Source organism: Physella acuta, unplaced genomic scaffold (assembly GCF_028476545.2).
Source record: "Physella acuta isolate Inbredline_101_S28 unplaced genomic scaffold, ASM2847654v3 ptg000777l, whole genome shotgun sequence".
NCBI lineage: Eukaryota > Metazoa > Mollusca > Gastropoda > Physidae > Physella > Physella acuta.
The window spans coordinates 517204-530504 of NW_026732295.1; the positions used below are offsets into that span (position 1 = coordinate 517204).

General features: G+C 32.8%; 1 protein-coding gene across 1 annotated transcript; it reads right to left on the reverse strand.

Moving 5' to 3' along the window:
- Nucleotides 1–14: 14 nt before the first annotated feature.
- Nucleotides 15–12006, reverse strand: LOC131950698 (uncharacterized). Its single transcript, XM_059312922.1, has 19 exons — nt 11980–12006; nt 11758–11832; nt 11376–11510; nt 9894–10043; nt 9250–9441; nt 8628–8840; nt 6182–6382; nt 5187–5321; nt 4315–4467; nt 3831–4016; nt 3200–3448; nt 2845–3066; nt 2387–2527; nt 2121–2255; nt 1709–1843; nt 1391–1525; nt 623–757; nt 188–326; nt 15–18 (listed from the first exon to the last, which is right to left on the reverse strand). Exons 2-19 carry the CDS (start codon nt 11807–11809, stop codon nt 15–17), a joined length of 2712 nt encoding a protein of 903 aa, XP_059168905.1. The 5' UTR covers nt 11810–11832; nt 11980–12006.
- Nucleotides 12007–13301: the final 1295 nt, after the last annotated feature.

The following is a 13301-nucleotide window of genomic DNA, read 5'->3' on the forward strand; positions in this document are numbered from 1 at the left end:
TTGATTAGTTTAAGTCATCTGTAAACATCAAACATACAATTAAAGAAATTGTATATTTAACATTTTTATGATGCGTTTGTAATACCTCCCATAAGTGTGCTTTATAACTGGTATTAGAATTATAATAATTATAACTTATAACTGGTATGTAGGCCGCTTGCTTTAACTACAAATGAATGAAATTAACCTGCCTAAGCGACAAAAGTCTCCGCTTGTTCCAGGAATACAATCATGGCATTTTCCATCGGTGTTGTTACACTTCGAGTCTGTACAATTTGTACTACATTTCTGTGTACAGTTCTGACCGTAGAACGAGGCATTACAGGCTGTAATTTGAATAATTCAACCTCTCTACTTAATGTGTAATTATATATATATATATATATATATATATATATATATATATATATATATATATATATATATATATATATATATATATATATATTAACATCAATATATCAATATCAAACTTTACATAATTGTGTTACGTGGTCCAGATTATAGAACTTAGCTCTGGCTGTTTTGTTGATACTAAGCGGAACTATATTATACAATCAACATTTGTATCAATATAATTGACTAGATGTGTTAGATACCAATGCAACTAGCTAAGGCTTACTTGAGTTACAATAATCATCTTGATATCCTGATATGCAGGTACCACAGACTCCATTTGTTTTATCACACGTTGAATTCTCACACATTGATGAGCAATTGTAGATACACCCAGGGCCATAATGATGGTCGTCGCAAGCTGTAATTAGATCCAGTCATATTTGATTAGATTAAGTCATCTCTATATATAATTCTCTTCATGGGGACCATTCAGGACAAGACGTAGACGCACTCCGTTACTACCCCACTCTCCAGGCAAATCGCTACCACCCCCACCCCCACCAATCAGGAGAGTTTTGGTTTAGGACGAACGTTTACAATTGTAGAGCCGGGTTAGTGACGGCTGTTAGGGGCAGATACTTTAGTATAAAACGATTTGAAACGAAGGGGAGGTAACAATTTCTGGTTGATCTTTTCATTGTCTGTAAACGGCTGCTTTCACTGGGCGAGGGGGTGGGGGGGGGGGGAGGGCCGCAGGGCAGGAGGGGGTAGTGTTGAATTCACAAATTATGAATTTCTGATAAGCAGAAAATAAAACAACTAGATAGCGGCGTATGCTTAATCGCGGGTCAGCTCGTTTGTAATAAACATACAATTAAATAAAGTACATTTAATTTTACGTTTAATTGGCTGATTTCTAATCTCTTCAAAGTCTAACTAATTTTGTTTTGTGGTCCAGATTATAGAACTTAATTTTGGCTGTGTGGTTGATACTAAGCGGAACTATATTATGCAATCAACACTGTTTATTAATTATATTGACTAGGCTTACTTGAGTTACAATAATCATTTTGATATCCTGACATGCAGGTGCGGCAGATACCATTTGTTTTATCACACGTTGAATTCTCACACATTGATGAGCAATTGTAGATACACCCAGTGCCATAATGATGTTCGTCGCAAGCTGTAATTAGATTCATTCATATATAATCAAATTAAGTCATCTGTAACATCATACAATTAAATAAAGTCTAAATTTAACTTTAATATGATGCGTTTCTAATTCCTCCCATACGTGTGCATTATTTTCTTGATAATTTTTATGTATGCTGCATGCTTTAACTACAAATGAATGAAATTAACCTGCCTAAGTGACAAAAGTCTCCGCTGGTTCCAGGAATACATTCATGGCATTTTCCATCGGTGTTGTCACACTTCGAGTCTGTACAATTTGTACTACATTTCTGTGTACAGTTCTGACCGTAGAACGTAGTATTGCAGGCTGTAATTTTAATAATTCAACATTTCTACTTAATATGGAAGTATATATATATATATATATATATATATATATATATATATATATATATATATATATATATATATATATATATATATATATATAGCTACTTTAAAAATCTTAACATTCTGAATTATAACAATGAATGATTTCAAAGCTATCAGTAATACATTTTGAATATTAGAAAGAATTCGAAAGCTGTCATCTATTATAAACGCAAACCAATAAACAGAAAAATAAAAGGAATATTTCGACATACACAGTTCACAGAAAGGACCAACTCTACCAGGTATACATTGAAGACATGAACCATTAAACCGATCACACATCTGGTTGGTGCAATTTGTACTGCAATTCTTTGAGCAGTTTTCTCCATAGGATCCAGCCGAACATGCTTAGTTGACAGGAAAAAAAAATCTCGAATTAAACATGTTTGTTTTGTTATCGGCTGGACTAATATGTAGAATCTGGAATACGTATTTATTATAATCATTGCGAGTAACGTTACATTGATCAATAGCTTACATTGGCTGCATTCATCACCATAGAAACCAGCAACACAGCCGCCGTGACACTGACCAGTTGAAACAAAACACTGTTTCCAGTTAGTACAATTGCACGTACTGCTACAGTCTAGCCCGTATGTGTTGCCTGAACATTCTTGATCTGTTTGAATCATGCAAACATACATTCAAACTGGCCTTATCTTGTAGGAAGGTAAGAAACATCAGCGGAAACTGTAGCCAATATAATTTAGCATACTCGTCCTCTAGTGGAGATCATTTCCCCGAGTAAAGCACTATATACCCTTTAAATCCCCCGTCTGTTACATAGTTTCCCACTTTGATTTTAATGTCATTACTTTAATACACAGTCTAACAAAATCAGTTATGTTGAAAAACACATAATTGGTTAAATTATTAAATATACATATTGTGTGTAGGACTATAAGTCTGTATTGAAAATGAAAAAGTATTTCCTACCGCCGTAAACTTCCACTTCACACAGTGTTAAATAGTTGTCTTTGTTTTTAGCTATTATTTCAATAGACGACACCGACACCCCCTTCTTTCCCGGTGTCGTTACATTGTAAATAAGTTCACTGGTGCTGTTTGTTTTATCCGTATGGTTGAATACAGCTGAGTTGTTTGGGGTGTAGCTGATCAAGTTAAATCCTTTCAGTCGCACTCCATTGTTACCGTCAACTTAATTGGTTTAATAATAGCCCCAAATATTAATGTAATTTATAATTGTATTTTATGAAAAAAAATCGATTTAGGTAAATCATATCGAGAGCATTTTAATGGTTTGAAACCATTTTGAATTGCATTATATTACCAAATGTTACAGTAACTCGCATACCCCTGTTGTATATGACATATCTTGTAACAAACTGTGGCCTAGAAAATGTCACAGTCCAACTGCTGGGTACAGGATGCTTTTCAGTATGCGTACAAGACAGTTGCCCGTTGAAATCTCCACTAGGATTCCCATCCACAGCTCTCGTAGAGTCAAACGTCAGGCCTCGCTCAGTATCAACGTAATCGCTGGTCTGTCTGGTTGCCATTTTTAGAGCCAAATTTCGGCCTGATAAGAAAAAAATAATTAATTAACATGAATTATATTTTTTATTTAAAGTGCACCATTTTTTGTTGCAATACTGTATCAACAATATACCAAAAATATACTACAACACATTACTTTCTAGTACAGACCTCCCGTGAATTTTAGAATCAAACTTATACACTCATTATGGTATACGTACCATTGCTAGATGAACTACGTTAATTATAGTAGCGAACTTAATTCAACAGATTACTTCAAATTTTGCACGCATCTTAAAAGGTGTCACTAAGAAGTCCATTGTTTTCTCTGATGTCATATTTGTAAATTTATATATGTACAACACAGTAAAACATTGTGTTCTTCATTTAATTTATAAAAATAGTGTATCTCTACTTCTACTCACCCCCACTAATGTGAAGAGAAGTCACATTTTTTGATGTTCTGAAATCAATAAATATCTGAGTAGTTCTAATCCAAGAATTGCATAAAATATCGGTTGTTACATTATTTACTTTGGTTACTGTTGGATCAATGCAAGACCTGTTATTGTTTTTATTTCGGATTGTTACGAGTACGTCTTTAATTGAGCCTGAAATAACAATTTATTATTTTACTATCACGTAATATAATGTAAGCAGCATATAAAAATAAAACCTTATTGTTTGATTATTACATGCGTTGTTCAGTGTGTTGTAAGAAAAAATAATAACACATTATTTTTACGTTTTCATAAACTACAAGCATTTTATTTTAATGATAATTGCCATTAATCAATGTATTCCTCCATTAGACACTACTTGTCACCATACATATTCTACATATAAAATGCTATGCAATGAGCACAAGTATTTAAAACACATGAGAGGATGTTAACTTCCCTATCCTACCTGTGTCCCCCATCACAATCTGTATCCACTTAACTCTGTACTCTACACTCCATTTTATTGTTACGTTTTGTAAACTTGTCCACGTCACATCCTGTCCGTCTATTATGCTACTGGACTCTGGTACTAAGTCAGCGTTTAATGTAGCCAGGTCTTCTGTATAAAAGTAATTCAGATTTTATCAATCGACTGGTCTTGTTTTTAAAATGAATATATTATATATATATATATATATATATATATATATATATATATATATATATATATATATATATATAACAAACTGTTGTTTCTAGTGAATTAGCTATTTTTTTCTTGAAATATTATTTCTTATGAATTTCCAGTAAACCTTGTTGTCTAGAATGTTGTATCTTAACACTTGGCTATCCCAACTGATTTTTGATGAGTGTTAATTTTTCTAAGTATATCTGGAAGCTCTAGAATGTACTGTGATAATTTTAACTGTTCTTAGCCAGGGAAAATCACGATTTAATAAAAATAAAAAATAATTCATGTGTAATTGATGCTTAAAATGTGATGACGTTGGGCATTTTTTTATAATTCAAATAATTTTTAAAAATTAATTTCTAAGTTTTATAAGCTAAATGTTTGTGAAAATATTCTGGTAATTTTAAAATTGTATTTTATATTTTATTAATGTTGTCATTACACTTATGTATAATTGTAATTCATATAAACAACTCAGCATCTCATCTTATATTAGCAAAAGTAATGTTATAGTAATAGTTTATACATAGCGATTTCAGAATATTCGAACATAATATGGAACCATCCATTAGGTTAATACTGAGAAGGCAGTCAGATGTTATTAATACGCAATGCATAAGAAACAGACACAAGATAATACTACTTACGATACTGGCAAAGTGGACCAAACCATCCTCTGTCACATTTGGATCCACCATAGCATTCACCAGACACGTCACAGTAGTTGTTTGTACAGTGGCATTTGTACTGGCAGCTTGGTCCAAACCATCCGATGAGGCATCCTATATAATTTCAAAATGGTTTCGGGTATAAAAAAAAGAAAAATTGAACCGCAAGTTTATATCTTAGATGGACTTTTGAAGTAGTTGTAGTTGAGTTTTCCACAAATACTATATTTAAAAAAACACAGTATACATATACAAACACTGCACACAATTCGTAAATAAATAATTAAATTAAATTTGTTTAAAGGTATATGTAACTATCGCCGTAAATGTGTGTCAATGCTGAGCTAGATAACAAAACGTGATGATAGAAAAAGGTAGAGTTACAAGGGACACCTACGATGAAAACCCTAAAACACTTATGTGTATTAACAAGCCATTATAGTAAAAACATAATCTTTCATCACGTAGGCTATTCATTTGTAAATGTCGTTTATTTCATGTTCTCACCCCCCTTCGGTATATTAATTGATACACCGGTACTTCACAACAGAGTGGGTTCTAGCAGGGGCGTAGCGAGGGGGGGGGGGGGTGCGGATCGCACCAGGTGACACCATTTAGGGGGGTGACACCAAGGTAAAAAATAGCAAAATATATAGAGAAAAACTTGAGGGGGGTGCAAATCGAAAGTTTGAGGGGGGAGGGGGTGCAAATCGAACACTTGAAAGTTTGTCCCCGGGAAGGGTCGCTACGCCTCTGGGGGATGACACCATTAAGTGCCGCACCGGGTGACACCCGACCTCTCTACGCCACTGGGTTCTAGAATGTTCTTTTGTGCCGTCATAAATGCATGACTTTTAATTTTGAGTATAGTTGAAATTTACATTTGTAAAAATCATATTTAATAAGCATTTCGTTTAATGTGAGAGTTTAACTTATTTAACGATGTTAATACACGCTACACTTATAAGACAAACCTTCATAAATCTCCACTTCACAAAGAGTTAAAATATCCCGGGCAGTTATATTTACATAAGATACACCCTGCGTCGCTATTGTTGACACGTTAACAACGCTTGTGCCTGCAGCATTGGTAGAGTCAGTGTAACTGTACAGGTTCACATGATCAGAGCTGTAACTAACGAGTTTAAATCCTGCGAGACGATCGGGATTCTTATCTGCTCAAATATAACACAAAAATACTTGTGTGCGATGTTAAGTTTTCTTAGTAAAATGTTATAAAAATTGTATTGTTTACACTACAGTCAATGTGATTATATGCAACAACAAGCAATACATTGAACAATTGAATAAATAATATCTTATTCTGAATTTGTTTTAAGGAAAGCATTTTTAAAACATACTAAAAGTATCTTAGGGATTTTTAAATATATTTCTTTTAGATGATATTATTATTAAACACGGCACAATATAAATTGTATATATATTCAGGGATGTGACCAGACCAGGAGAAAAAAATTAGGAAATTTTCTTTAGATAATAACTCAATATGTTTTATCTACTTTTTATCGCAGTTAAGCAGCTTTATAGTACTGTTACTGTACTAATTAATTGTTTAATGAAGTTACTATTTTAAATACAAGAAGTTTATGTTACTCTAAAATAACATTGAAAGTCTTGTCTAATTGCAATTTAATGTTTACCTTATAAACAACTTCTTAAAAATTACAATGTAACAAAAGTAGCAATTAAGTTTTATTTTACCATTAAGCTAATTTAAACTGTACTAATCTAGTGTACATTCTAGATGTACTCCTGTTTTCAATTTTAATTAGGGGCCTAATGCCTTATATTCTTTTAAAGATTGGACTGGGAAAAATATTTGTCTTCAACTGTAAAGAACATAGATCTAGATTTAGATTAGTTATGATTTGAAAGTTTTAGGTTCATGTGATGGAAAAATGAAATGGATCAGGTTAGCTAAGATTAGAAATGGTCTGATGTGTGAACCAAAGTTAATCATTTTGATAGCCAAGCCACATCGATATTTATGTATTTTTGGAATTGCTGTAAATTGTTAGGGTACATCCACGTTTTTTTACGATATTTACCTCCCCTCTCTCCTACAAAATCCAGACTCCCCCCTCCCCATATAATGACGTGACACCTCAGCCAACAAATTCCCCCCCCCCCCCTCCTCGAATTGAATTTTTTTTTTAAACATCGATTTTTTTTTCTAAAATATTGACTGAGGTCGACCAACATAGGGTATTTTATTCAATCTCTATTACAATGTTTTACAACAGTTTTTCAAAACACGTAATAGCGGCTAAAATGCAGTTGTTTCGAACATTACTTTTTTAAAATACAAAAATATGACGTTACACTATCTTACGAGTGTGACGTTATTTATGGAAGACCCCTTATTAAAAATTTAAAAACAGTCTGTACGCATTTTTTCTTCCTCAAAAAAGACACGGTCGTAGTCACGTTGAGTTTAATAATTTTTTAAATCTGTAGGCCTACGAAGCATACGTATTGCATGAACAGCTATTTGAAATTGACTGTGACGTCATTTTTTTTTCACAAGCAGTACCGAACACGTACTTGGGGTCAAGGTGAGGTCACAAGAGCCACCGTTACTACGAGGTGGGGCGGGTTAGTCTAGTCCTCATAGTCACCTTTTGCAAGGATTTCAATATTAAGTTCTTAATTTGAGATTGCGAAATAAAATAGAATCAGAGAGAAACTGTAGATTTAGGCGGGTTAAAATACCGATAGATAAATTAGGCTATATCAAATAGCTAGACTACCAGACTAAAGAGATTAAAGTTTCATTTGAATAACTGCATTATTTTAGATTACCTATTCCCGTGTTTATGATAAATAGTTAACTGAAAATATCAGCGGAATATTTGGACTAAAAAAATGTGCTTTGAAAAATTCTTAAGTCCGCCGAAATTCCGAATCTTAATCTACATTTAATCTTGCACAGTCATACCTAGCGCAATCGACCAATCGAAAAGAAATGCGTATATTCGAGTTGGACCTAAGTACAGTAGTTGTCGATTTAAATTTAAATACAAATAAGTGGAATGAGCATGTCGGCCCTTTCCGTAGAAGACATTTCCGTTTTTTTTTTCCTAATTTTTAAGACTTCGTAAAAAAATCGAAAAAAATTGAAAGTCGGCGGAAAAATTCGGCGAAATTAAATCAGGAAAATCGCAACTGAAACGGAAAAATCGGATTTCCGCTAAAATTCGGAAAAGTCACATCCCTGATATATATATAATATATATATATATATATATATATATATATATATATATATATATATATATATATATATATATATATATATATATATATATATATATATATATGTATATATATATATATATGGGAGCGATAATTATTTTTAAATGGCTAAAAATCGCATACAATCCAAGTAAATGAACTTACTTCTGTTGTATAAAACGTATCTGTTTACACTCACAGGTGAGGTAAATGTTACTCGCCAGACCCCCGGATTACCCTCAGCTGTATGTGTACACGATTTATTGCTGAACTCGGCGTTTGTGTTGCCGTCTACAGCTAGTGTGGAGCTGTACACATGCGTGGAGTCACTGTAGTTGCTGGACTGCCATGTCGTCTGTTTGAGGGCTACGTTTCGTCCTGTATCATTACACGTTCACACACTTTATTCACATTAAGTTACATTTTCATTTTTCAGCTCTACAAAAATGTGTTTCCTTTAAAATATGTGGACATATAGATGAACAGTCTATCCTGTTATAGGATGATCATAGAAATAAAGTATGTATCTGCCCTATAAGCCTTTTTGTGAGTGTATAAATAGTGCAGTGGAACTAAGATTAACTAAAATTAACGTGCTCTAATATTAAGTAATAGGCGACTTAATTAATACTGTTTGGTATTATTGAGCAGTATCGTTTGTTGTAACGAGACGTGTATACCTATGTACTGTATTTCTATTGGAATCAAACCTGTGTCCACAATTAGTTAACGTTTGTAATAATTGTTTTCTAATATTTATTAAAACGTTTCAGATGATAAAACCTACCCCCATTTATGTTGATTGAACAAACTGAGGTGCTTGGTCCAAAGGTCATATTTAGGATCTGAACCGTTTGATTCACATTACAGTAAATATCAGTAACATTGTTGTTTACTCTAAACATTTTCTGGTCTCTACATCGTATTTCGCCACTCGAAGCATTTTTCTGCATGCTAACAATGATATTTTCTGCAGAATCTGTAAAATGTCATGTAATTAACTCTTGGTATTCTGTAGTAGGTAAGAAAATACATTTCAAAACAAATTGAAATTGTCATTTGTTTGAGAAGACAACAGCTGGTTTGATTTCTATGAATATGTAAAGTTATTTTTGAAAGTCAAGAGTGTCTATAATTAGTTTTAATTGTATTCATTGTTTTAAATAACACTTTAAGAGGTTAAAAAAGTAATGATTGTTAGAACATTTTACAAAATCCATTGGACATTCAGGTAACGACTATACTGCATATGTACTAGCTTATCTAAATTGTAACAATATACAAATAAAAATTATTTACCTTCTATGTAAAAGCAAGTTTAACTACAAGTTATAGAAAAAGGATTAACTATTTTCAATGCACATGTTATTAGCGTAAAACAAAACCCTTAGTTTAAAGACAAAGATTGACAAATAATCCTAATCAACAAACCTGAATTGCCTAGCTTTATCCTGATATGTCTAATTTCATAGCACTGCTGCCATACAAACTTTAAAGACTGTGGTCGTGAGCAATTGTTGCCGTTGTCAAAATTATGTGAAGTCGATGCTGGTGTTATTGTTGCAGTATTTGACAGATCCTCTGCACAAGTAAGTTGTTAGGATGTTGTAGGTGCAATCGAAAACTAGATGGTAACCAACTCAGCTATAACCAACTCAGCTATTACAAACTCTTCTATAACCAACTCTTCTATAACCAGCTCGGTTATAACCAACTCTTCTATTACCAACTCAGCTAAAACCAACTCAGCTATAACCAACTCTTCTATAACCAACTCTTCTATAACCAACTCTTCTATAGCCAACTCTTCTATAACCAACTCTTCTATAACCAACTCTTCTATAACTAGCACTTCTATAACCAACTCTTCTATAACCAACTCAGCTATAACCAACTCTTCTATAACCAACTCTTCTATAACCAACTCTTCTATAACCAACACTTCTATAACCAACTCTTCTATAACCAACTCAGCTATAACCAACTCTTCTATAACCAACACTTCTATAACCAACTCTTCTATAACCAATTCAGCTATAACCAACTCTTCTATAACCAACTCTTCTATAACCAACTCATCTATAACCAATTCAGCTATAACCATCTCTTCTATAACCAACTCTTCTATAACCAACTCGGCTATAACCAACTCTTCTATAACCAACTCAGCTATAACCATCTCTTCTATAACCAACTCAGCTATAACCAACTTTGATATTTATCTAATTGTATCTGGTTATGGTTGAATCATGATACCCTTAATTGCGTTATGTGGTCCTAATACCTCTAAGGGAAAAGTAATAACATTTCTATATCAATTTGAATAAAATTATGTTGCCTGAACAAAAATCAGGTTAAATTGTTTGAAGGAAGAATCATTATAACCAAGACATTGTAACATTGTAATGTTTTTTGCATTTATTATTAACTAAAGATGACATAATATTGTAAATTCGTGAAAATATTTTACTCAAGGGTAGATGCTAAAACCACATAAACGAAAACACATTAAAAATGAATGTTATGTAATAAAAGAAATATAAATGTTTTCAGATTAGAATTCTCATCTGGCCTAGGTATGTCGCAGTCTAAGAGCATCATCACCGCCTTGCTCGCATTGTTGTCGCAATAAATAGTTTTTGGAAGGATACGTAGATCTAATTTATTTGCAGTCTCTCCAATAATAATGATCAAACTAACGTTTGCTGTTGTTTGTACATATTTTTTTGTGTTTAATTGTCTATTATATTATTATCTGTTTTATATGAATTTATTATTGCTTTAAATTAGGATTTTTGGGAATGATGAAGCTACACTTCACTATGTATACTGAGAGGCACCATAGAAAGTAATACATACGGATTTAAAAAGGAGGAAGAGAAATGTCATGCTTAGGTAAAGCTGTAAACTTACGGTATTGACAGAGTGGACCAAACCAGCCCCGCTCACAACTTGACCCAGCTAAACACAGACCTTGGTCATCACATCTGTTGTTGGCACAGTGACATTTGTATTGACAGCTGGAGCCAAACCATCCAGTGTTGCATCCTTATAATAATATACAATGATAAACTTTTTCTAATTAGTCAAAAACAGTTGTAATTAACCTATTAATTTGTCATGATAGTGTAAATGTGAATATAATTGAAACACAACCATTATTTCATCAGATGTAGTTTTTTTACTAAATTACAGTTGCAGTTAAAAATGTTTTGAAAAAGAATACGACTTTTCATAAAGAAAAATATCAAGATCAATACAAATAAATCGTGTGACCTATCGATATCTATATTACCTGAAGCAGCCCAGACTAAATGACACCACCAAAAAACTATTGCCCATGCCATGAGTGAATTTTGTCCTGCTTCTCCTGTAAAGTATAATATAGCATTGAATTTAATAATTAGAAAGTGCATTACATGTGTGCATGTCTCTAATGTGCTATAGTAGAGATACATTAATTATAATTAAACACTGTAAAAATAAAGAACATTTTATATACATTTTGAATACATACTTTTAAATATGAACACCAAACCATACATGCAAATTTCCTAATGGTGAATTCATTCCTAAAATATATTCTATGAGTATATACGCTAAGTGCTATTCCCAGGCTCTTCTAAATGTCATCCTGTTCTGTATTGATAACAAAAGCATAGTAATTCACTTCCTTTTCTGATTGTCTAAAATGTATATGAACAAATATATTGTGTTTGTTAAATATGTGTGATCAACGATCAACGGTTAAATTATATGAATTTCTAGACGGGGAGTTTTCTATGTTGAAATTTTGTATTGGTCATACATGGCTGTAAACTCTAGACTAACATTTTTGTCACAATATCGGTATATTCTTTTTAAATAAAAATAAGCATATAAATAAAAACAAAGATTTAAAAACAAAAAACTAACAGCTTTTGTTTTAAATTTGAAGTATTAAAATTAATATAATATGTAACTAATTAAGACAATGCTAACAAAACGTGCATGTGTTGTTAAAATCTGCAGGCTGAAATAGTGACACTCACATAAAAAAAAATCATCTAATGAACACAATACTTAGACCACAATACAAAACGGCACAGGTCAGCTAAACAGCCGGCTTAAGATTAAAGATTGTTGTCGATGCATTGTAACGCAAGTAAATAGAAATATCAGTGATCAGGACAGTACTTGATATTACTAGACCGTCGCTTGAAACGCCGTGGCCCCGCCCTTAACGCTATCACACTGCTCAACACTCCTACGTGTGTATCACATTTGAAATCAGTTATCACACAAATCCAGAAGGAAGTGGGTCTGTGCATTAGGGTCATTGGGGTTGGAGAGTGGTGGTGGAGCGTTGTTTGATATTCCATACGGCCAGACACTCTATAAACTACTCTCTCTATGTCTAACTTTCCTTTTATTTTTTTCTATCAATCTTTCTATCTTTCACTATATCTATCTTCTCCGCATTTTTCAATCATCTATCTCATCTATTCCTACATTTTCTCTCTGTTTTACTGCTCTCTATTTTAGTCCTTCTTTCAGCCCATTCCCCATCCCCCTTCTCTTACTCCCCATTTCACAATTACGTCTCTTTCCTTCATATTTTATTTTCTATCTGCATTAACTTCTTACGCCTTTCCCTTTGCCTACTCTTTTTCCTTCTCCATAACCTCACCTCACCCACTCACAACAGTCTTCTCCCAGCTGTCAATATATTATTATCCAACTATATTTTTTCTCTCTCATTTTATTGTATTTAGTTTCCGGGATTTACATTATTCCTCATACATCTTTTTTCCTTATACTCAATATTCGCTCCTAAATACTCGCCCAATTCGTAGTTCT